Source organism: Stigmatopora argus, chromosome 9, assembly GCF_051989625.1.
Source record: "Stigmatopora argus isolate UIUO_Sarg chromosome 9, RoL_Sarg_1.0, whole genome shotgun sequence".
In the NCBI taxonomy this organism is placed as follows: domain Eukaryota; kingdom Metazoa; phylum Chordata; class Actinopteri; order Syngnathiformes; family Syngnathidae; genus Stigmatopora; species Stigmatopora argus.
Genome location: NC_135395.1, coordinates 9,786,762 through 9,810,466, shown reverse-complemented (window position 1 = coordinate 9,810,466; position 23,705 = coordinate 9,786,762). Strand labels below are relative to the sequence as shown.

Below are 23,705 nucleotides of genomic sequence, written 5' to 3'. Positions count from 1 at the left end.
GTCTCTTGTAATTTTTATCATTTATTGGTATTTATATTGTGACAGTGCCGAAGTGTTACACACAACGGGAAAGCATCATCATTAAATAAAGAAGGGGAGGAAAAAACGAACATCGCCAGAGGGTGGCAGCAATACGCCATACCAGCGTCGAGAGTTCCGGTACTGCAAAGAAGAAGTGGAAAACGAAGAAGAAGTGGAACAACCAATGGGAAGTTGACAGGAGGCTGTTGGCCTACCGGTTATAGTGCTGCAAAATGTCTATGAAACTTCTCATATCGTTAGTCGTCCTTTTTATATTCTACAATGGTTCAAGTGAAGCACAGAAGAAAAAAGAGGTAATTGTCTGTCATTGATGAGTGTGAAATCTATAGAAATGAATCGGACACTTTCGTGCGATTTCTAACTCCTTTGGCCATCTTCCTGTATTGAGATGTTAAGCTAACATTATGACTCGTTTCTTAATGTGCGACAATCAGTTGTGTCCCTTAAAAACAATCTTATCCCATGCATTCATCCTGTTGTAATACAGTGGATTTATACGTCAATGCAGAAAACACCGAACATAATATAAATGTCTCTGATCCTTTTCCTAAAAATTAAAAGATGATGGCACCTTGAAAATAATACCGTTTAAGTATTCGTACTCAATCGTTGCTTTTCATTATATACTAGACAACTGTGAATGCTCAAGATTTTTGCGTTCCTAATCGCTACCAGGCCTCTTTGACTCTCGTATTGGACGTGCTATGCTATTTTACTGGGAATGAAAAACTAACCAGTTTTTATTTTGTTGACAACTGTTCGTTAAATGTCAAGTTTTGCCTGTGTTTCTTATAGACTCTGTTGTCTGAGAAAGTGAACCAAATGATGGAGTGGACCTCCAAACGTTCCGTCATCCGAATGAATGGCGACAAATTTCGCCGCTTCGTGAAGGCGCCTCCCAGAAACTACTCGGTTGTCATCATGTTTACGGCTTTGCAGCCGCAGAGACAGTGTGGAGTCTGTAGGTATGGAGTACACAACATTTGGTGACTTTTCCCCCTCCTTTCAGGGGTACCGTCATTAATACAATTTCACATGAGTCCATTTTCCACCAAGGATATTACGGAAGGGAATAAAAATTGTTGGCTTTGAAATGCAACGATGAGTGATGGACCCTTATGAGGATAAAAAGATGGATGATGTTCAAATGCATGTTTCATTTCAGACAAGCAGATGAAGAGTTTCAAATGCTGGCCAACTCCTGGCGTTATTCCTCTGCCTTCACAAACAAGGTCTTCTTTGCGTCTGTAGATTTCGACGAAGGATCGGATGTCTTTCAAATGGTGGGTTGAGGGTGATCATTTTTGGACTGAATTGGTTCTGAATGAGTTGGTGGGGAAACTAGACTGTAAAACCAGTTTTGATGAGACCATTCATTTAGATTTGTGCTTCTTATGCAGCTTAATATGAACTCTGCGCCAACTTTTATCAACTTCCCTGCCAAAGGGAAGCCCCGTCAGGCTGATAACTATGAGCTCCAAGTCAAAGGCTTTGCAGCCGAGCAGCTGGCCAGGTGGGTGGCAGACCGGACTAATGTACAGGTACGTGAAACGACTTAAAATGGACAATAATAGGCTGTAAGCTCCATAAATGTTTGATTCCCGTAAGAACAAAGATGCATGGATCTTACAATGATTTTCATACCAGTATAATGTGAACCAACTCACAAGTAAATATCAAAGCTAATGTTAACTTTTTTGCCCCTCCATGTAAATACGTATATATTTCTGTGATTGGGTCAACTTTCATTTTATGAGAAATGAATGCAGCAGGAATTTAAGACAAAAATAGATTTCTTCCTTCTGGATTTGCTGTTGTCATATTTTTGTCACTTGGGGTTAACTATTATTATTTCAACTGTTTCGGTGTTCAATGTTTATTTTTAGATACGAGTCATTCGTCCTCCTAACTATGCCGGGCCTCTCCTTCTTGGCTTTCTTCTCGCTGTTATTGGCGGACTGGCATATCTACGAAGGAACAATTTGGAGTTTCTCTTTAACAACAATGTTTGGGCCTTCTCTGCACTGGTAACTATGACTGGAGTTCCTCTAAAATGAACATGACGTTTGTCTAGTCATCGTGACAATATACACTATGTATATGCATAAAACACACAATGCCCTGGCTGACATGCAAAAAGACTCATGAATAGGAGCGCTTTGTAGCTGTAATCTGTGGTAAAATTAGTAAGTAAAAAAAGATGTAATGTCTTACAAAGAACAGACACAATTCTAATCCCTTTTATTTCAGTGCTTTGTCCTGATCATGACATCTGGACAGATGTGGAACCACATCAGAGGACCCCCATATGCACACAAAAATCCCAACTCGGGCCAAATCGTAAGAGGCACACAGACTTGTAATGATTTAGAATTATTTTCAGTCTTAACCATTTCAGTATTACTCCATTCTTTTCTTAGAGCTACATCCATGGCAGCAGTCAGGCACAGTTTGTGGCTGAGACACACATTGTCCTACTCTTCAGTATCCTTCACCTACTATGCACATTCTATGTTTCGGAACCCCGTACCGGATCACAAAATGAAGTCAGTCTATTGTCAAATGTGCAGTGCTTTTGTCCACATGTTGATGTACAGACGAAACCTTGACCTCCATCCCTCAGATGCTGCGGTTACTTTAGGAATTGTGCTTTTGTGCGAGGCTGCCAATTCTGACACAGACATTGGCAAAAGGAAAAGTAAGGGTACATTTCTCATTACTACTTAGGGATACAGATCTATTGCTTTTCACTGTGCTGTTGTAAAATGCTCAAAGATATGATGTATGCTTGTTTCAGTTATGAGTGTCGCAGGTATCGCTCTGGTAATGCTGTTCTTCAGTTGGCTGTTGTCCATTTTCAGGGCAAAGTATCATGGATACCCATACAGGTAACTTTTGGATAATTCTACCTTCTGTGAGAATTATGCAAATGGATTTGATTCAGTACAGTGTGCTAAAAATGGATTTTTTTTAAATCCTTTCCAGCTTCCTGATGAGTTAAGCCTTGAACTGCATCGTTTTTCCTGACCTGAAGTACCCAAAGTGCCTCCTTTGTGTTATTTTCTATGGGAGTCATGTCACCATATTGTTATTGTTGACCTTTGACTTGATCTGTTGAGCCAAAGATGTGGGCACATTTCACACATTTACACACAATGGGAATGTTGAATAACTGTGTTTTTGTAATTAGGATAATTTGATTCAATAATGGTCTGTCTGTAAAAGAACATTTTATACAGTATGTAACACCAACTACTATACGAGAAGCATAATATGGGAAAAGTAAAAAAGTGTACAAAAAAACTATTGTCTTTTAGAACGCTAAATTATTCACATACCAGGTAAATCACTTGTACTTTTCTTTTCAATGCCAACAGATAACTGTAGTTATCTAATAAATAAGTTTGGGTTTCAACCTGTATTTTGTTGTACTGTTTGTAATAATGTGCAACCTTTCAGAAAAGTAGCAAAAACCAAATTTCCAATTTTATTTATCTGCAGTTTGCTTATAACTCATCAGTTCTCCTAATAAATTTAACAGCTAAAATTCATATTCACATTGAATTCAGTTAGCATGTCGGCCTCACAGTGGGGGATCTGGGTTCAAATCCAGGTCGGTCCACCTGCGTAGTCAGGGTGTCCCCTGCCTCTGGCCTGAAGTCAGCTGTGATAAGCTCCAGCACCCCCCGCGACCCTAGAGAAGATAAAGCAGCTCAGACAATGAAATGAGACATTAAATTCAGTAGATGGCAGGAATGAGGCGCTCGGCAAACATTTTCGAGCTTTTCAGGGGCAGTAGACTCTCGATGTCTACCTTGCTCCTACTTTTTTCAGGCAACGAAGAAGAATATCACCAGGAATTAAAAGCAGCAGGATCTGAAATCCGTCCACCGTGTTATCTCGAAATTGACCCTAATATGGAAAGTCCCGAGTTAACGTTCACTTTAGCCTACACAGTTTTCTCTGTCTGTTTCGTATTTACGCCTAATGAGTTTCGTTCGGCCGGGTTGACTATCCAAAACCTGTTTTCCTCATGGTTGGGCAGTGAAGATATGGATTTCATACAGCACCACATCAAGAGGAGTAGCACTACCCTACTGGTCCACTGCGCACTGCCACTCGGTACACATAGCACATTTGTGCTTTTTTTATGCCGGATATTTTTTAAAGTTTGCTTTTGGAACAAGCAGTGGTTTGAGAAAGAAACCGATGACAGTAGTTTTAGAAAAAAATCCCATTAAACGTCATGAATTCTATCAGATCGGTGGTGCAGGACAAGAGTAGTAAATCCGGAAAGACAATTAAATGGTGTTAAAAGTGGTTATTTCATAGCCCAAAAAGTTTTGCAGAAATTTATTGCAATTTCAATGACAGTTCAAGGAAGTTTGAAAAGTCAAGGAAGGGTAAATACACTGGGTGGCACCATATCAACATTAACACGTCACACATGCATATTAGGGGTGTAATGATAAATCGTTCTAAGCGATATTTAAGTGCTTAGCCTAAGCACTATAGGTTACACATCAATATCTGATGTTTCCCCAAGAACAATTGTCAAAAACATCAACATTGCTTTTTATCTTTATAAATTACTTTAGCAGATATGGACCGGATTGAGTTAAATCTGTAATTTGATCCTGCTTTTCTAAAAGACCTGCTTTGGTTTCTTCAGCAAACTAAGACTGAGTTATATGGCCTCAAATATATATTGTGTATTTATCCACTCAACTCTGAGGTTATGGTGTATATTGTGGCTGACTGACACTGAGCAGATGGGGATCAAATGCAAAAAAATATGATTTTGCAGTGTTTGTTTTCCTTTTAAAAGTAGCCTATTCTGTGCAGGTTACTACTTGGGGATGTGTATCGCTGCTCCAGAGAAACATCTGAAATACGTTCGCCAGGTCAGGCTCTCTTCTGAATATTTTGAGTCAAACGTGGTGTTTGTGTTCATTACGAATTGACCGAAAACTGGCAGCGTACACTTTTTAATTTGTACAAAATGTTTGTGAAGAACTGCCTATATCTGCGGTATTCTCTTACTGTTTCCCACCAGATGAGTGACTCTTGGAGGGTTTTTGTCATCCTCTCACTGTGCCTCCTGTTGACCAGCTGTATACTTATCATCTACTGGTCCCGCCAACATTGGCGCAACCATCCTATCAGCAGAGCTCTACAGGCTCATGTCCAGCCTCCCCATTCCAACTGGCACTCAGTGGCCAGCAGCATCAACACAGAATTCAGACGCATCGACAAGTTTGCAACAGGGGCACCTGGAGCCAGAGTCATTGTCACGGACGGCTGGGTGTTAAAGGTCTGTTTATCCGGGAATCCCTTAAGAAAATAGACTGCGTTACTTCCGCCCGGGAGGTGAAACAATTTTTACTTTTGCGTTGACCAGGTAACCACTTACTACGTCCACATGGCTGCGCAGAGGGACTCGCACGTGACGGTGACCGAGTCCAGGCAGCACCAGCTAAATCCCGACTCGGCTTCTCCCATACAGCTGCTCACCCTCAGAGTGCACAGCATCAACCCCGCCATTAGATCATTTGACATCAGGTACCAGTCATCCATCCGTACAATGGAAAGACACCACCTGCAACCTTTTTTTCCCCCCACCCTTAGCCTGAACTCGACAGAGTACGCCGAGCTGAGGGAAAAGCTCCACGTTCCCATCCGAAACTCTGCTAATGTGGTGATACACCAAACCATTAGCGAACTTTTCCTGGAAACCTTCCAAGCTCACGTGAACCTCAACCAATCCTACTCGCTGCCCAGTGGACAGGTAGAATCTGAGTTTGTGGTATGTTTAGGAAATGTAAACAAGGTATTTCTCTCAATCGCTTTGCATTTACAGGAGGTGGAGCCGTGTATTGGCTGTATGCAAATGCCAGCAAACACCAAGCTTGTGAGACTCTGTCATGTCGATGGTAAGTGCATCTGTTATGGCACATGTGTCAAAGTGGTGGCCCGGGGGCCAAATCTGGCCCGCCGCATCATTTGGTGTGGCCCGGCAAAGTAAATCATGAGTGCCGACTTTCTGTTTTAGGACCAAATTAAAATGAAGAGTATAGATGTATATTAAATTTCCTGATTTCCTCCCTTTTAAATCAATAATTGTATTTTTTAAATCATTTTTTTCTGTGTTTTTAGTTCAAAAATCATTTTGTAAAATCTAAAAATATATATAAAAAAAGCTAAAATAAACATTGTTTTAGATCTATAAAAAACTGAATATTCAGGGCTTTTAATCCAGTTCTTTTAATCAATTTTTTAAAAATCTAAATATTATATCTAAAATGGGCCGGCCCACGTGAAATCAAGTTGCCGTTAAAGCGGCCCGCGAACCAACCCGAGTCTGACACCCCTTCGTTATGGCATACATAAACTGGGGCCAAGGTGTCCCCTCATGAAACATCGCTAAATACCTTAACGTCCTTATCTCACATTTTTTACACACGCTAATGAAATGATTGAATCCTGCCAAAAAATACTTAAAAATCGCATGTATAACCATTGAAATGCGTTCAAATCAATTTTGCGCCGTTATGCCTCTGCATAGTGGAAATCGGCATCCATTCTAAAGTTTATATAACAATGTGTTATACAGGAGCTGACGTTGAGCCCGAGTGCGAGCAGTGTTTCTGTCGACCCATGTGGTGTTTGTCCTGTCTTGGTCGATGGTTTGCCAGCCGACAAGACCAGCAAAGACCCGAGACCTGGTTGTCCAGTCGAGTCCCCTGCCCCACCTGTCGAGCCAAATTCTGCATACTGGATGTTTGTGGGGTACATTGACACACACACATTTACGTCACAGTTATGACATTGCCTCAGATGACGGCTAAACAGCTAGCCTTAACATATATGTCCTTATTTTGATCTCTCTGTATGGCGAATAAGGAGTAATAACATGGTATATGGGGGGAGTCTGATCATTTATAAAAGGTTTTTGGTTAGTGTAATGCGACGGTACATGTGACTTACGTCTTCAAGTTTCTGGTACGTGCACGCACACGCCAAGTGGTGCTGTAGCACCTGCCTTTTTGACTTTTTTGGGGAAAAAATGCTTACTGCAGCTATTTTTTCTTCATTCATCACAATGAAAACAATGAAAGTGACCCTTTCTGTTAGCAATTCTACCCAGAGTGTCTTTATATCTTTATATAAGTATTTATTTGAGTCCTTGGTGAATTGTATACGTTGTGCCCATCCCCCCTCGCCTCCTATTTCTGCTTCAGACTGTCATATGATTGGCTGACTCATAGCAGACAGGTAGGAGTGTTTTTCCCGTCTTTGTGAAGGTTTACTGCCAAATTAACAACTATACATCACTGTTAAATGGCAACTGGCTCAATGTAGACACAATGAAGTGCAACATTTGGTTCACAAGTTTTAATTTTTTTTTCTTTAAAGTTGTTATTTGAAAATACTACTTTGTTGTGAGCATAGATTACTTTTCCAAAATTCACATTTATTTCCGCGTTGCCTTCATGAATGGAAAATGAACAATGAGTGTGTAAGATATATTTTGATGTAAACATATTATATACATCATTTTGACAATGATAGTTTAAGTAATGCAAATTCGTTCAAATTTCCACCGAAAACAAAACAAAACATGAATTTGTCAACATCACCAGTTACTGCAACATACAGGCAATCATAAAATTGTAAAGACAACAAAATATTACTCATTAAGCATTTTATCTCTTACATTTATAGCATTTTTTTAAACTTAAATAACCAACGCCTTATAATATTCAGCTCAAAGCTTTATGTTACCCGAGTACATGATTAAAACTGCCAGTTTATAATCTGATAAAAGTTTAGTCTTCATTTAGATAATGTTATCTCGTCTTCAAACATCTTCTGACATCCGTCCCACCTGTTGACACAACAGAAATGACATATTTATTATTTTTTTTAATCCCACAATTCCTTCCACATGGATTAAATCATCATTTTGTGCGGCCCGAGAAAGTAAATCACCAGTTTCTGTTTTAGGATCAAATTCAAACGAAGATTATAGATGTATATTATATTTCCTTTTTTTTTTTAAATCAATGTTTCCCTTGTGTTTTTACTTCAAAAAGCCTTTTGTAAAATTGAAAAATAAATACAAATATTTTCTGTTTTGCACTTTAATATTGAACATAATTCAAAAAATATTGTATTTCCTTATGAAATGAAAACTAATGACTTAGACCACATGTGTCAAAGTGGCGGCCCGGGGGCCAAATCTGGCCCGCCGCATCATTTTGTGTGGCCCGGGAAAGTAAATCATGAGTGCCGACTTTCTGTTTTAGGATCAAATTAAAATGAAGAGTATAGATTTATATTACATTTCCTGATTTTCCCCCTTTTAAATAAATAATTGTAATTTTTTAATCCATTTTCTGTGTTTTTAGTTCAAAAATCATTTTGTAAAATCTAAAAATATATAAAAAGAGCTAAAATAAACATTGTTTTAGATCTATAAAAAACTGAATATTCAGGGATTTTAATCCAGCTCTTTTAATCCATTTATTAAAAAAAATCTAAATATTATATCTAAAATGGTCCGGCCCACATGAAATCGAGTTGAAAAAAAGCTCAAAAAACCGTTTTAGATCTATAAAATAAAAAAAAGAATATTTAGGGCTCTTGATCCAGTCCTTTTAACCCGATAAAAAAAATCTAAATATTATATCTAAAATGGTCCGTCCGGCCCACATGAAATCGAGTTGCCATTAACACCCTTTCTCTAGCCAATGATGGAATGAAACCAAAAAAAGTAACAAAAACGTGTTTTTGCTGCTAGCTGTGTATGCAGACTTAGCGTCTCTGCTGGGGAAAGAAAAAAAAACATTTAATTCTTGCCAGACATTCACTCAACTCCCTATCACACACACATACACACAAACATACACAGCCACCCACCCACACACCCCTCTTCCTCCTCTCACCCCCTCTGGTCGGTCTCTTGCTGTCTTTCCACCAGCTGCTGCTGTCTGACAAACCGATGATGACTGTGTTTTTCCTCTCCTTGTTTCAAAGTATGCTGGAGCAGATGGCTTGGAGAGGCAGAGTGGGGGAATGTGTTGGAAAGGCTGCCGGGGAATGTGCCAAGTGTGTATGTGTGTGTGTGTGTGTGCATGTGTGCATGTGTGTGTGTGTCTATGTGCACGCCTTTGTGTGTGTGGTTTCAGTTCGCGTGCCTTTTCACTGCCCTCTGCCCTTCGTGGCGCCAGCTCCACTTCCCTTCCACTCTAAACATCTGGTGTCTGGGACTTGGAGAAGGCACAGGCACACACACAAACACACATATACACATACACACACTGGCAGAGACATCCTGCAAGCAAGGGGAAAGCCCTTGAGAGAATTTTCATCTAAAGGCTTGATGCTCCAGTTGTATTATTTCATCAGTTGCAGCCATTTAATGAGCAAATTGAGGGTGATCCAGGAATAATTCAGGTCAAAAATGTATTTTATATCAAGCAGCTATGATGGATTCTCACTAGGAAAACGTCCAAAATGAGAATTTAAACCAAAAATTTCAGGAAAAGGAATGACGGCCTGAGCTGCATTCAACCAGGTGTCGTTGCTAAATCATTGCGCTCCTTTGCAATATTTTTTTTCTTCAGTTTTGCCTTTTTTTGCATTTAAAAAAAGCTAAAGTACAAGAAAGCACGTATTTTTAATGACAGAACTTCACTTTGGCAGTAAACATTGTTAATTCATTGATTTTCTGTACCGCGAGGGGTGCTGGAGCTTACTATGTTGACAACTGCTGTTGGCAAAATGCTAGTTCGCTAATACAAACAACAACAACCAGTCCCTATGAAGTGAAATAACCTTTTATATTTTGGATAAATGATAGCTACAGAAAAGAAAGGGCTTGAAATGAATCCAAATCTGTCGAAACTTGATGCTTTGCCAAGGACAATCAAGCGAGAAACTGCGGAATGCATTTTGCGAAGGATAAACCACCCTCCTAGCTCAAATTTTGTCAGCGCCTTTCAGTCGTTTCGTACCAGTCCTGTTATCTACTTCACAGGCATTTCGGCTGTAACAACAATCATTTTCGATGATAGACATTTTTGTTTCCTACTCTGAGGAATAAATACTGACTATAAGAAAGGATAATAAGACCATCCAGACTGTAGTCCATGTGAGAAAGTGATGGTGATGCATCAAAATGCCAAAAGTTATCATTATCATTGCAACCGATTCTGGTCAAACCTAACGAAGCCTTCTTAATTCGTTCAAATTCCAATCAGTGCCGTATTTTAAAAAACTCGAGTGGCGTTAACAACTTGCTGATCCAAGAAGTACACGTGGTAATCAAGGAAGAGCGTGTCAGCATGTTGTTTGGAATTTTGGAATGCGGGAACGTGGACAGGAAGCCAAAAGGAACAAACATTGGGGCCATTGAGTCAAACTTTCTGTCCTTCTCCCAATTTATTGGTATTTTTTTTATTCCGAAACAAGATCCCATCTGGATCACGGTCAGTGTAGTGGCCATCTAGTGACGGAATGGTCGCACTTTGTCTTTAAATGGCGACCAGTTGCCAGATTTCAATTGCAAACGTTTGTTTCTCCTTTATGGTTTTGCCATTATGATCTATAGCGCATGACTCATGTTATCTGCGGATGCTGAAAAGAAGGAAACAATTCACCTTGTTTTTCAGGATGTAAGACCCCAGAAAATTGTGTGAACGAATCCTCACCTTCCTCTTCTTGCTCCTCCCCTCGGCTTGGAGGGTCCTAGTGCACTGTTCCACACATTGAGAGAAGCTTTGTCTGGCGTGGCTCGGAGTGGCGTCAACCTCGGCCAACTGAGCCAGGGAGAGGATGTAGTTGCAGGCTATCCGTAATATCGCCAACTTGGACAGCTTCTGCCCGTAGGAATAGCAAGGCACCTGCAATTCAATCAGGTCAATTGAACTCGCTTGTTAAGCGACGCCAATGATCAATGGACTCAATTGATGTGAGGGAAATAGTGTTGCATCCGACCAGAATACAAACAGTCCAAGACCTGGCTGGCTGGAGAGAGGTGGTCTCGGTTTGCTTCTGAGCAAACCTGGGTGTGCTTTTATTTGTGAAAGAGAGTACTGTGTTTCTTATTTCAATGTTTTCGCGGACTGAGGCATTGTGGGAAATGTCGTTGGTTAGCAGACGGGACAAAGTTGTACTTGAGAATTAGTTGCAGGCCCAGCCAAACTACAAAATAAGTCCAGAACTTATAGTAAATTGTGCAACTGCAATTAACATAATCAATTAAGGTCCAAACTTTCAATGGTGTATTCATTAATGAGTGTGTTTTTGTTGGTCTCTATTGGAGTGGATAATGCGGCGCAGCTGTGCAGGTGACTTTAGCCATATTTGATTTTGACTGAGCGGTTAGCGCGTCGGCCTCACAGTGGGGACTTGGGTTCAAATCCAGGTGGGTCCACCTGTGTGGAGTTTGCATGTTCTCTCTGCGTGGGTTTTCTCCGGTACTCCAGTTAGCTCCCACATTCCAAAGACATGCATGGTAGGTTAATTGGACACTCTAAATTGCCCCTAGGCAAATGGTTGTTTGTCTCCTTGTGCCCTGCGATTGGCTGCCCACCAATTCAGGGTGTCCCCCGCCTCTGGCCAAAGTCAACTGGGATAGGCTCCAGCACCCCCCCCACAACCCTAGTGAGGATAAAGCGCTTCAGAAAATGAGATGAGATGATTTTGACTGCCTATCAGAGATCCGATAGGGTAGACTTTTGTGTCCTGGTGTGACTATTATTATCTGTTCTTTTATTGGGTAGATTCTGTTCGTACACAATCATAGACACGATAATCTGTGGGTCCTGAAAACATTGGGAAAACAGATGGCTGTTATTGAGTAAATAATCAATGTCCTTGTTCATTTTTTATGTAAAATTGCCAGAGTAGCCTTAAGCTAATTGCGCCTCTGTACTTGATTCACATGTGTAATTGCGATAATTCCATTCGACCACATGATGCTATCAGTAAAAGTGGAGCTAAACTGTTTTGTAGCTAACTTCTCCAAACCAAGACCCAACTTAGTCTCAATCCTTTCAATACTCTGATTGTTTTTTGCGCTTGGGACGCTGTAATGGCCCCACTTGGGACACCCTCAGTTTAATTGAAGACCTGACATTGGAGGTCGGCGTGTTTCTCTCAGTCTCACCTGTTTTCTGAGGGCCTCAAAAGCAGCACTGATGGTGTGGACGCGAGTCCTCTCGCGGGCGTTCGCCAGGAGCCGTCTCGTCTGTTGGATGGCTTTGACCTCCGGAATGCGTCCGCTTCCGTCGGCGCTCGAGCCTACTCGCTTTCGAGGGGACTCCTAACAGACAGGTGGTCTACGAGTTAGCGATCTGGTCACGGCCGGTATTTGCCCGAGATCGATTCGCTCTACCTTTGGCGAACGGCCGTGTCGCTCTACGTGGTCTTGCATTTCGGAGGTCTGAGAGATGGATCGAGCCGCGGCGTGGCCCGACATGGATGGGTCCATCGGAAAGGCCTGGCGCTCGGGTGAAAGGCCGCGAAGGTGGTCCGAGGGCGCCGTGACGGGGAAGATGGAGCGGGGGCCAGCCTTTAATCGGTTGGAGAGCGGCTGAGAGATGGCCGCCGGCCAGTGGACGATTTCCCGATTGGCGAACGGCGATCCTTGGGGAGCGACGGCGCTGCCGATCCTCATGTCCAGGGCGCCGCTTTGCGGCGGCGCCACCGCCACTCCCGATAGATCGCGCCGTACGAACCTGTGGATCGGAGCCGAGCCGCCGAGTCCACGGGGCTCCGAATCGGGCTCCTCGGGCAAATCGCCCTCCGGCGTGTCGGCCACGTACCCCTTGGTCCCGTCGGGTTCAAACCCGCTGTAAAGTTTTTTGGGCTCGCGAGACTTTCTCTTGAACTTCTTGTGCGGACTCTGCGTGGCGACGATGGCCGGCTCCGTCCCGGGCGACGGAATCCAGTTATTGGTCATCGGATGTGGGTCCTTCATTTCTTTCAAGTCCCAAATCCAACAACAAACAGGTTGCAAGGTACTCCTAAAGAAACAAATCTGGCGGTCTGGTCAAAGTCCGGCGAACATCTCGGCTTTGAACGCGGTTCCTGGCGAGAGCGACCGCACGCGGCGTGGAGCCGACAGCCGGCGCGCTGTCATGTGCGTTACTTGAACTTTAGCAGCAGGTTTGGGCTGGCTCCGCTCTGTCTGCATAGCGGCATCCCCAACGCGCCGCACTGGTTCACAAAGCTGCGGAACGTGTGCGATTCCGCACGAGTCGCCAGCGAAGAGAGACGGCTTTCTCCTGGGAGCGTGCGGCCGGCCAGCTTTCTTTTTGTTTCAGTCCCAGCGAGCGCGTGCGTGCAAACACACACTCACATACACACACTGTTGAACTACAGTGAAGCTGTGACTGTCTGACTGTGGCTCCAGCCAGTCTGCATAGCAGCACTGTGAATAACCCACACACACTCACACACACAGGAGCTGTGTCAAGCCACAGCTGCTGGTGGGAATAGAAAAAGCAGTGCAGAAATACTTCGAGAGAGTTGAGCAAATGTTAATGATATTAATGGTTAATCATATTCATTGTTAATATTACAAATGGCAAGACGTCACAAAGTGTTTTTAGATTAAGTGTGGGTGGGAGAGTAGCTCAGGAGACCCGTCACATCCAGCGTTCTTGGTCCGTGGTGGCCCCCCTCGTGCTCCCGGGCAACGGGTCCGTGAAATGCTCCTTGCCGTTAAATCCCAGGGAGAACAGCGGCGTGCGTAGTGTTCATGGAAGCAAACATTGAACCTGAGGATGCCTGCCTGGCGTCTGACTGGCTGCAGCTTTCTCTCTCTCTCTCTCTCGCTTTCTCTCTCCTCCCTCTCACCCACCCACAATCTCCCCCCCCCCCCCCCCCCCCCCCCCCCCCACAACAGAGTAACAGGGTCAAGCAGACGGGAAAATGGTGATATTGCAAGACTTAAAACGATAGAAAAGAATGATGCTATTAGGATCAAATTAGTAGAAATACAATTAATATTGGAATGAGGAAAATTTATTTCACGATATGTTATATGTTGTAATACGTAATATGGAAAAAAAAGGCAATTTTACAAGGAGAATGTTTTATTCTAAGATTTAAAAAAAAAGTAATATTAGAAAAATAGCCACCACTGCTGCGGATGCAAAATGAAATTATTCTTTCATTGTCTGAACTGCTTTATCCTCACTAGGGTTGCAGGGGGTGCTGGAGCCTATCCCAGCTGACTTCGGGCAAGAGGTGGGCGACGACCTGAATCAGTGGCCAGCCAATCGCTGGGCACGAGCAGACATTCATGTTCACATTCATACCTAGGGGCAATTTAGTGTCCAATCAGCTTAGCGTGCATGTTTTTTTGGAATGTAGGAGGAAACCAGAGTACCAGGAGAAAACCCACACAGGCCCAGGAAGAATATGCAAACTCCACACAGGTGGATCGACCTGGATTTGAACCCAGGACCCCGGAGCTGACATGCTAACCACTCAAGTCAAAATCAAATTAGCTCTCAGTAAATACTGCTAAATTCACTGAAAATGTCTCTGTGAAGTTTGGAGGCTACCCCCAATGAGCTTCGATTATTGAATTAATTTTCATTGAGTTTGAGTCACCAGACGTCCGCCAGAACACTTTATTGAAAGAAAGAATATTTTACAAAAGTTCTGCTCCTCGACAAGACGTGCTCCCTTTGCAAGTCAGTTTACAACAACATTGCCCCGTTCAAGCTACCACATTTACACAATTGAATAGATTGCCCCAAATTTCTACACCCGAACGTCATCAACGCAGGATGACGAGAGAATGGCGACAGAAGACGTGGGGACGAGAAAGGCCGGTTTCCGTTGGCGTGGGGCGCTTTAGTCACGCCGCAGTTTCTTCTTGTAGCTGGGCCAGCGACACACGGGGCAACAATGGCGCCCCGCGTCCAACCACAGCACGATGCAGTGGCGGTGGAAGGCGTGGCCACAGGGGAGACCCATCAGTAGTTCTCGGTTCCCAAAGTTCTCCAAACAAACCACGCATTCCGAACAGCGCAGAATCCCACGGGGCCACCCGGGGTCGTCGCCGTCCGCCAGGTACGACGCCGCGCCGTCGCTCTGTGAGGAGCGCTCGCCGGATTCGCCGCCGTCCGAGCTATCCGTCTCCTCGGCCCCGCCTCGGAATTTCCACGCCGGTAAAGATTTAATGTAGTCCGTGCTGACCAGGGGGCGGAGCCAGAGATCGGGGAAGGCCAGGCGCTCGACGAGGACGCTGGGGTCGTCGTCCCAGTCGGAAGGCGCCTGTTGAAGCGAGGCGATGGGGTGGAGCAGATAGGACGTGTACCAGTCCCACAAACTGGCCAACCACTCCAGGTTGGTGCTGCTGTCCTCCTGGCTTCCGTTTCCGCAGCGGCGTTTCTTCTCAAAATAGTCCACCAGCAGGCCGTGGGCCAAGTAGGTGGACAGGAAGAGAGCCGGGTGGGAAGAATAGAAGGTCCAATCGGCTCTCACCACGCTAGCCAGTGTGGTGGTGTCGGCGTAGCGGAGTATCTTCAGACTGTAACCGTGGACTGCCTCCAGGTAGGACAGTTGCAGGAGAGCCTTGGTGGAAAGAGTTTGAGTTTGATTTATTGAATAAGGGTCAGCACATATTAATGAGTAGATTTATATTCATACATATATGTAATTAAGGAAGATTGTAGCCGTTGGTTTTAATTTGCATTTTTAGTCCCTTGTATTGGTAGTTGTTGAAGATATCACAATTTTGTCCGTCTAACAGTCAGGCTTTGAGATGATTGGCCAATCAGAGACGGGAGTTCACGTATATGTTCATTGGTATTGAGTTCCAGATATGAAGAAGGTGCTTTGGCTAATGTAGCACTCTTTTTGAAGGGAACTACACAGTCACCTCTAGAGCCAGCCCTTGTTGATGTGTTGGAAGCCACCTTCACAAATAACGAGGGGTGTCGGATGGGAATCTATCATAAAATTGGTCGTTTTTGGATGAAAAAGATTAGGGTTTTCCAATTTAGTTTAAATTGAGGGAAGTCAAAGACTATGTTGTTGTTTTTAGGCTATAATTATCTTTGTCAACAGGTTGATTTGTGATCAAATAAAAAATTGCCCTCCCAAAAATGCGACTTACTCTCCAGTTGTATGTATTTTTGTTCTCTTTATGGCTCGTTGGTTACGAATGCAGGCTGAGAGATTATTTTGAGAATGATATACAACATTTCCCTACCAGAAATGGAAGCCAGGACACCAAGAGGATGGAGTTGTAGGTCCCGAGTGTTCGGATGAGCACGACGAAACGTTTCACCGTCGCCCCCTAGGCACACAAGCAGACCCAAAAATAGTGAACTCGCTACGGCCGCTCATGAAACGTAACCACCTGTGTAATGAAGAGATCCATCCATGCCAACAGGTTGATGAGGACCAGACTGAGGACAAAGAGGTCGTTGACCTCTGGCTGAAGCGACCGCAAGAAGGTGTCCATGGCGGCCACGGACAAAAACTCCCCCGTGCTGCGAGAGAGACGCACAAATCTTGCCGGTCGACAACGTAAATCAGCTGGAATAGTCACCTGTTGCCGTAGTGATAGACGCCCTCCGGCATCTTCAGGATGTAGGCGGGGCTCTGCCTCACGCCGATGTCCAACAGGCTGCTACGGTTGTCCCAGCGACTGACGTCCACGAAGACAAAGTCGATCCTGCCGGTGAACTTGACGGACAGCGAGGAGAAGAAGACGGGCGGCTGAGGTAGCGGGGCGAAGAGAAACATCTTGAGCGGGTGGTCCGGGTCGGGGCGCCACTCTTCCAGCAATTTCTCCGAGCGCCACAGCGTCTTGATGCGCTGGGACATGTGCCAAGTCATCCAACGGAAGACGTGCTCGGGCTCCACGCGACGCCCGCCGTACTCTTTCAACGCCACTTTGCCCTTGGAGGCCGACGTCTGCGGGACCGACATGATGAGGGTGGAACGCTGCCAGCCGCGTCTCAGGCACGACCTTGAGGACAGAGCAACGTGCATGAAGCGGCGGCGAGCTCATCTTTGGCATCGATTGAATGATATTTGTAGCTGTGATTGTATGTACAGTAATCCCTCGATTATTGTTAAAAACGCGGTATTCGAGGGATTATTGTATTTGTATTTGTGTGTCTTTAATACAGTACAACATACATGTCAAACTTGCGTTCATTCATTTTTGTGCGGATCAGAAATTTGTCAGCAAAAATCAAGAATTTTAACTGGTCATTGTGTCCAATTTGAAGGGAAAAAAAATACATTTAGAAGCAGTCTGATTGGATTTTGAAATGAAGCCATTATCTACAAATAATCTTTTTTTTTTTTTCAATGGGAGCTCGGTAACAAAATTGCTTAGAACACATTATTTAATACCCCTTTTTTTAAAGCCTGTCAGGATTTATTTGCCCTCCATCTCTCCAAAAAGTGAGGATTGAAAAGCAAATGATATCTTTGTATTTCCTCTTAATTGTAAATTGTTCCTTCCTACCTGTGGTCATGAGAGCAGTTGAACGTCCCAGTTCGGATGCCAAACTGGGACACTTTCTGCACCATCTTTCCCCAGTTGGACTTACTGAGCAGAGCTTCTCGGTCCTGAGCTATCACCTGCACACACACAAAAATGTAAATCCATGCCTCTTATTGGAAATTAAGGTGAACTCATTTACCTGAACCAACCAGATGCCATCTTTGGTATCCTCCACTAATTCATAGAAGTGCATCTCTCCGCTGAAATGCGTGCTGCCGGCATCGCCCGCCTCCGTTTGCTCGTTCTCCTTCTTGATGGCCGAGTATAACTCGCCGTGCGTCAGCTCTCCTGGAGAACAAATACTGCTTACGCAATGGAAAGCGGCAGATTGCTCTGTGCTGCAGCAATGTTCAAAATAACGCCATATCATTGCGATCGCTTGCAGGTTTTTTTTTTGCATTTTGCTTTTTTGGGAGTGGAAAAATTGAGATGTTTCCACAAAGTTGTCAAAGTGAGTCATGAAATAGTATTTTTTTTTAGCCACACATCTATGGGATTTTTTTTCTTCTCAATAGTACACAGCCAAAGTACTGGCAGATCCTCCAAACGGTCTCAGGTCCATCACCGGTGTTCATTTGAAGCCTTACCTGATTTCTCCACCAGTTGGCTGACCTCCTTCTTCTCAGCCAGCCCAGCATACCCCAGGCCCCGACACTCCAGGATGGTCTTCAGCTTCTTATAGCTGAGAGAAACGGGGTCTACCATCTGGGTGGCGAACACCCCGGTCTCGTACCAGACCACCGCTTCGAATATCCGAGCCAGCATAAACAAAACGATGAAATACAAGAGCAAAAAGAACATCTTGAGCCACATCGTACAGCTGGACGACGAAGCGCAGGCGGGTTGCGAGAGAATTCTTCGGTCAGCTTGCCTCGACTTCCAGACATGGGATTCCACCAACCTTATCCCGTGGATTATTATGCTATTTTCCCCAAAGAAAAGTAGTCGTCGTGTTTTCTTTTTTTTTTAGTCAGGCACCTTCATGTTTGGTCTTGGGGAGGAGGGGGCGTTAATTCCAGGCTAGCACCGAGTCTGCCCACTGTCAACAGCTAGCCCATTAGCTTAGCATCCCAGGTGCTTTTTCAGGCCCTGGTGATGTAATAAGCACAATACAATCGCGATCGAGTCACGTGTCGGCTGCAAGGCGTCCGATCACGTCAACAGACCGGAAGGCAGTACCGCGCCGAGGTTTAAATCACAGATATTTTCATCGCGAAACAAATTCAATAAGTGCACATACGCAATTGCTTCGATCAGCTGACGTTGGAAGCCGACGTCACTTCCCTTGAAACCATCGCGTGGAGACGTTCCAAAATAAAATACAACTATGGAATATTTTATTTGAGAAACTTTATTTTCTTAGAGCTTCCAGTGAAAAAGATAACAATGAGTCCATCTTATGTTGTACATATACTGAGTTGACAAGATATGCGTGTCTTTAATATTTATTACAACAACAATCAAAACAGTTTCTCAGTCTGTAAACTGTTTTGGGAAGTGAAAATGTGGAGATAAAAGTGCAAAACAAATCTCTATTTTCTCTTTCCAAGTACCGAAGCAACTCTTGAAAAAATATTCATCAATTATAAGGTAATCAGGTTTAAAAATGCCATTTTGAAAACACACTGTCCACAAAATTAGCCAATTTAATTCAAATGATTTATCATCAGGTGGGTTACTACTCATCCCACCATTAACAGAGTGGAAATTAGACAAATCAAATCACCTTTCTTATCATTCGTTTTTAATATAGCTAAATAAAAGGGAGTTATTTTTTATTTATTGTAAAGTCCATTGCCACACAAAAGGCACTGAAGATAGATATAGAAATATATGTAGATCTATATGCATAATGCATGGGAGGCTCGTTGAAAACTTGATGCACTTGGTACCTGGAAACAACAAACCTTTGATTTTATATAATGTATTTGCAATAAAATGTTTAAAACAGCAATGCAGGCAAATTGGTGGCAAGTGTGTGTTTTAGGGACGTCACATCAGTAATCACGAAACAAATAGGAAAAAAAACCTAAAAGCTGCACTTTGACATTTGCCTGGAAAGGCTGACGGATAAATTGCAAGTGGACGAATTGTACTTTAGTCTAAAAAAAAAAAACACAGACACACACATCAGAGCTACAGAAGATGGGGATACTTCAGGGAAAATCTGTCGAATGCGTCATAGATAGCCTGCCTAGAAAAAAACACAAAATCCATTAAAATACAAACACCCCCATAAGCAACTAGTAACTATTACATACACCAAATATGGCATTGAAAATTACGAAAAGGTCATACCTGAAGACGTTCTGTTTAAAAAGATAAGCACTGATGTGTCCTCCTTTCAAATAGCGAACTTCACATCCTGGCCAGATCTCCTGCAGACTAAGAACCCCCGTACGAGGAACGTAGGCGTCCTCTTTGGCCTGCACCACGATGATAAGACTGGTATCAACGGGAACTGGGAGGAACAAAAATACAAATGCTTCCAGTTACCACAGCGGAATTCACATTTTCATTCCATAAGGACTTTGACACGCACCAGAAAAGTTGGCCATGTGTGTACACTCGTCCATAACTCCCTTCATGAAGCTTATGGACTCGCTGTGTAATGTTGGCCGACCCATTTTGTCCGGATCTGCCTTCTTCCCAATCACTGACTTCTTTGCTTGGAAGCCCCTGGAAAAAATGAATACAATTCAGCATACGTATCATCACTGTGCTTTTGCTAGAATGCCAATCCCAACCTTGGTACTGGCTCAAAAGTCTTGGTGCTGTCAACTTCTAATATTTTGTTCATTTGGGATCCAGCCACATCTTCTCCAATCCACAGGGGGGGCCTATTTTCTGCTTTCCTGGTATAGCACCCCACCGACACTTCTCTAGGCTGGTCAAGCAGATGCTCCAAAGAATTCAGTCCACCCGATGAGTGCTTTACAATCTCTTGAGCCATCTTGAAGGAGTCCGTCTAACAAATGGAGACACACTGGATTAGTTGACCGATCAAAATATTGATCCTTCAAAAATGAGTGGATGATCTGGTGGAAAACAAACCCCACAATACTCCAACAGCTCAATGATCTCTTCTTCGTACACTGAGTTGATGGCATATTGCTTCTCCAGCTCCGACCAATTCACTGCTTTACTTAGGACGCCCTATCATTTTTTTCAATTGCAATAAAACCATTAACAACATAGATGCCAAACAAAGGAATCAAAATCTTCACTTGAGGTTGAAGATTACCGTGGTGAAGACACTGGAGGCAGTGGACCAAGACAGGCAAGGAATCAGGGGGATGGGCTTCGGCCAATTAGTCACGGCTAAGGATGACATCTTAAAAACAAACGATTGAAAAAAAAAATACAATTAATACAATTCGGTAGGGCAGTGAAAGTATGTGGAATAACACTATTGCTTACATATCCTCCCATGGAGATCCCAGTCATTCCAACGGGTGAGTAGCCCTCGCTCTCCAGCCAATGGAGAAGCACCGAGGACTCCAAGATCAGAGCTCCACCCATCACAAACAGGTCTGAAACATTTTTGAGACAGGACCTCCTAAAAAGAAAAACAGATTATGTGGGTACCATTAGGATTGAATATTTTCCCCATGTTTGTAAATTGTGTGATTGCCACATTTAAAGGGAATGAGAAAAGCCCCACTGATTGTCAGCAATTGGATCTGGCAACCTTCCCGTGGAACACTAAATGGTTGTTAGGTTTAAAATGTGTGGGCTAGTTTCAGTGATTAAAAGTTTCTACTTACAACTGGTCCTTGGGTTTACGATAGCCATGTAAAAAAGAAAAAGCAAAGTCAAGGAAATACATTTTTGGAGGTGCCAAAACCATTCGGATGGAGGGCTTCCCAACCAATATGGCGAAAAGAAAATTTCAAGAAACACTACGTAAACATAAAAGAAAATACACCCAGTACGCAAGAACAATGGAAGGATATAATAGGGGTTTTCCAAAAGTAGCGAAGCCATTCCTGCTTCTTTGACCATTGGCCTGGCCATCAGGGTTCTTCGCCGCCAGAAAAACTACAATAGGCAAATCCAGATTAAAATCAAATCTAGTGTTGGCGCATTTACACGAGGTAGTTTGAAGTATAAACACACTTACATGGTCTCCGGTCCCGGCCAAGTGGATACATACTGGTCTGTTGCCTTGCCACCTTTTAGGAACTATAAACTGAAACCTGAGTGTCAAACGCAAGGAAGAGTGAACGTCAACATTGCTGTTTGTATTCAAAGTGAGCCGTATAAGGAAGATCAATAAATAGGAATCAGGTTTAGTTATACCTTGCTTTCACAGACTCAGTTGGCAGAATTCCGGGAACAAAGTGCTCCAGAGGGGAAATGAAGACCCCATCATGGATGTAACAATCGGCGTGAGTCTCTGTCTGTGTGCAAATGCAGAAAAATACATAAATACAATAAAAACAACCATGGGAAATGGGGCCCAATCAGGTCATTTTCAGAGGATCGATATCAGCTAAAAACGTGACTACATACTGGCGTACCTTGTTTATATACACTGGATAGTCCTTGGGCACCAGAGACCTGCACTTCTCCCGGTCTGCAATAATCTTACGGAACTCAAAGATTCTGCAAAGGACAAACCCAAAAGTTGAACGTCATTGGGTCCATTTTTTGCCACATTTTAAAGATCAGTTGTGATCGTAAAAATCAATAGTGACCAACAACAACCATTGCCTTCATTACCTCTTGAGATCTTCAGGCTTTCCCCAACCCCCAATGAAGAGTTTGCTGAGGAGGAGCCTTCTGTAAAATACATCCAGTCGACTCACACCCATGGGCCAGCATCAGGCATCTGATAGAGAAGAAAAATACTTTTAAATATACATGGATCACCATTCTTGTTGAAATACGTGTTTCAATTGTGTGTTCAATTGTCGCTTCAAAATGAATATTTGTATAGCCCAAGTTTAAAAGAAGGTCGGGAAGTGTGATCAGATCATTCGAAATAGATAGCGAGCATATGATCGTATACTTTTCACCTCACCAGACACAAAAGGTCATGCGAATTACTATGTACTGCCTTCTGTGTGTGGTGACCTTTGTTCTGCATTGAATTGAATGCACCTACCGTAACTAAGCAAACAGACGCGCAAGAACAATCTGCACTGCCTATCTGGTTAGAGCTACACAAAAAAAGTCGCAGCTTTTGAAAAGCGAATTGTAACCTGCTAAAACGTTGTGTGGAAATGTTTAACATGTATGGAAATTATTGCAGAACAATGTCAGGAAAGGTGTTAAGAGTGCGCATGTACTACTGACAATACCAAACACATTCTTGCTCTGTTTGCAGGGAAATCGTTCACCATTCAGTGACTGGTCGCCGTATCATGGTTTGAAAAAAATGAACGTTCATAATACCGTCAGGTGGAGTCAAAACATTGATTTTCTGAAGTTTAATCTGTAGCGATCACTAGCCTAGCATTCTCATTCATTCTATGATGAAAGTGTTGCACAAACATACAGAAATTTCACTGATATCGGAAATTACCTCAGTTTGTGCATAAAGTTCACAGACGTCGCTGTCTTTTCTGTTAATTTATTGGTAGATAGATAAACAGTATTGTACCCTCCGGATAGGATGTCATTCTCGTGTGATGCACACGTAGAGGCTGAATTCTAGGGGCTGATCCGTGCGTCAATCTTCGCCATGTTGGATGTGGAAAGACGAATCTGCTTATGTTTTTAGTACTTATTTTCACGCATTTGAAAGAAAATCGTCAAAAGAACTTTACCACGGCGTTAAGGTTTGTTCTTGATTATTTTAAAAAACATCAAATAACTTTTTTTCGCATTCGAACCATAGCATGAGGGCGTGGTCTCGGCAGAGAGGCGTGTCTGTGAATGACAGCCGAGCAAAGCATCCAAAAATGATGTTGCTTTCAGGAAACATGGGTGCTTTATTTATTAGGACTCAAAATTATCTCCACTTTATTTACTTGGTACTTGAAAATGGTTTACAAATAATTTTAAACATTTTGGTCAGTTTTTGGTGAATCCATGTTGAAAAATAAGTCAAATGGTTGACCATTATTGATGTGTCCGAAATTTAAAGCATTACATGAACGCAGCG

The 23,705-nt window shown here is 43.1% G+C and overlaps 5 protein-coding genes across 8 annotated transcripts; 2 read left to right on the top strand and 3 right to left on the bottom strand.

The window, feature by feature from the left end:
* Positions 1-171: 171 nt before the first annotated feature.
* On the top strand, positions 172-3,463 carry magt1 (magnesium transporter 1). The gene is made up of 10 exons (XM_077609330.1): positions 172-335; positions 838-1,007; positions 1,208-1,325; positions 1,443-1,583; positions 1,929-2,069; positions 2,293-2,382; positions 2,463-2,526; positions 2,666-2,740; positions 2,840-2,930; positions 3,028-3,463. Exons 1-10 carry the CDS (start codon positions 255-257, stop codon positions 3,041-3,043), a joined length of 987 nt encoding a protein of 328 aa, XP_077465456.1. The 5' UTR covers positions 172-254; the 3' UTR covers positions 3,044-3,463.
* A 410-nt stretch (positions 3,464-3,873) lies between these two features.
* tmem129 (transmembrane protein 129, E3 ubiquitin protein ligase) lies at positions 3,874-8,190 on the top strand. Its single transcript, XM_077609831.1, has 7 exons — positions 3,874-4,164; positions 4,888-4,946; positions 5,099-5,356; positions 5,444-5,604; positions 5,671-5,830; positions 5,903-5,975; positions 6,656-8,190. The coding sequence occupies exons 1-7, from the start codon at positions 3,960-3,962 to the stop codon at positions 6,838-6,840; spliced, it is 1,101 nt and encodes a 366-aa protein (XP_077465957.1). The 5' UTR covers positions 3,874-3,959; the 3' UTR covers positions 6,841-8,190.
* On the bottom strand, positions 7,496-13,872 carry atoh8 (atonal bHLH transcription factor 8). Of its 2 annotated transcripts, XM_077609833.1 has the most exons (5): positions 12,876-13,872; positions 12,446-12,788; positions 12,218-12,373; positions 10,758-10,949; positions 7,496-7,930 (listed from the first exon to the last, which is right to left on the bottom strand). In XM_077609833.1, exons 1-5 carry the CDS (start codon positions 13,028-13,030, stop codon positions 7,904-7,906), a joined length of 873 nt encoding a protein of 290 aa, XP_077465959.1. In that variant the 5' UTR covers positions 13,031-13,872; the 3' UTR covers positions 7,496-7,903. The 2 variants fall into 2 exon arrangements, with proteins under 2 accessions (XP_077465959.1, XP_077465958.1); XM_077609832.1 differs by having other exon boundaries at positions 12,446-13,872.
* An 807-nt stretch (positions 13,873-14,679) lies between these two features.
* On the bottom strand, positions 14,680-18,891 carry rnf103 (ring finger protein 103). Of its 3 annotated transcripts, none has more exons than XM_077609472.1 (8): positions 18,834-18,891; positions 18,181-18,682; positions 17,733-17,881; positions 17,555-17,670; positions 16,625-17,047; positions 16,433-16,565; positions 16,283-16,369; positions 14,680-15,642 (listed from the first exon to the last, which is right to left on the bottom strand). In XM_077609472.1, exons 2-8 carry the CDS (start codon positions 18,404-18,406, stop codon positions 14,920-14,922), a joined length of 1,857 nt encoding a protein of 618 aa, XP_077465598.1. In that variant the 5' UTR covers positions 18,407-18,682; positions 18,834-18,891; the 3' UTR covers positions 14,680-14,919. The 3 variants fall into 3 exon arrangements, with proteins under 3 accessions (XP_077465598.1, XP_077465599.1, XP_077465597.1); XM_077609473.1 differs by having other exon boundaries at positions 18,181-18,336; positions 18,495-18,882; XM_077609471.1 differs by having other exon boundaries at positions 18,181-18,882.
* Positions 18,892-18,928: 37 nt separating this feature from the next.
* abhd18 (abhydrolase domain containing 18) lies at positions 18,929-23,291 on the bottom strand. The gene is made up of 14 exons (XM_077609474.1): positions 23,124-23,291; positions 22,319-22,427; positions 22,117-22,201; positions 21,896-21,996; positions 21,717-21,792; positions 21,550-21,634; positions 21,361-21,388; positions 21,014-21,152; positions 20,838-20,927; positions 20,648-20,749; positions 20,341-20,561; positions 20,136-20,272; positions 19,892-20,054; positions 18,929-19,787 (listed from the first exon to the last, which is right to left on the bottom strand). Exons 2-14 carry the CDS (start codon positions 22,408-22,410, stop codon positions 19,730-19,732), a joined length of 1,377 nt encoding a protein of 458 aa, XP_077465600.1. The 5' UTR covers positions 22,411-22,427; positions 23,124-23,291; the 3' UTR covers positions 18,929-19,729.
* Between the last annotated feature and the right edge of the window lie 414 nt (positions 23,292-23,705).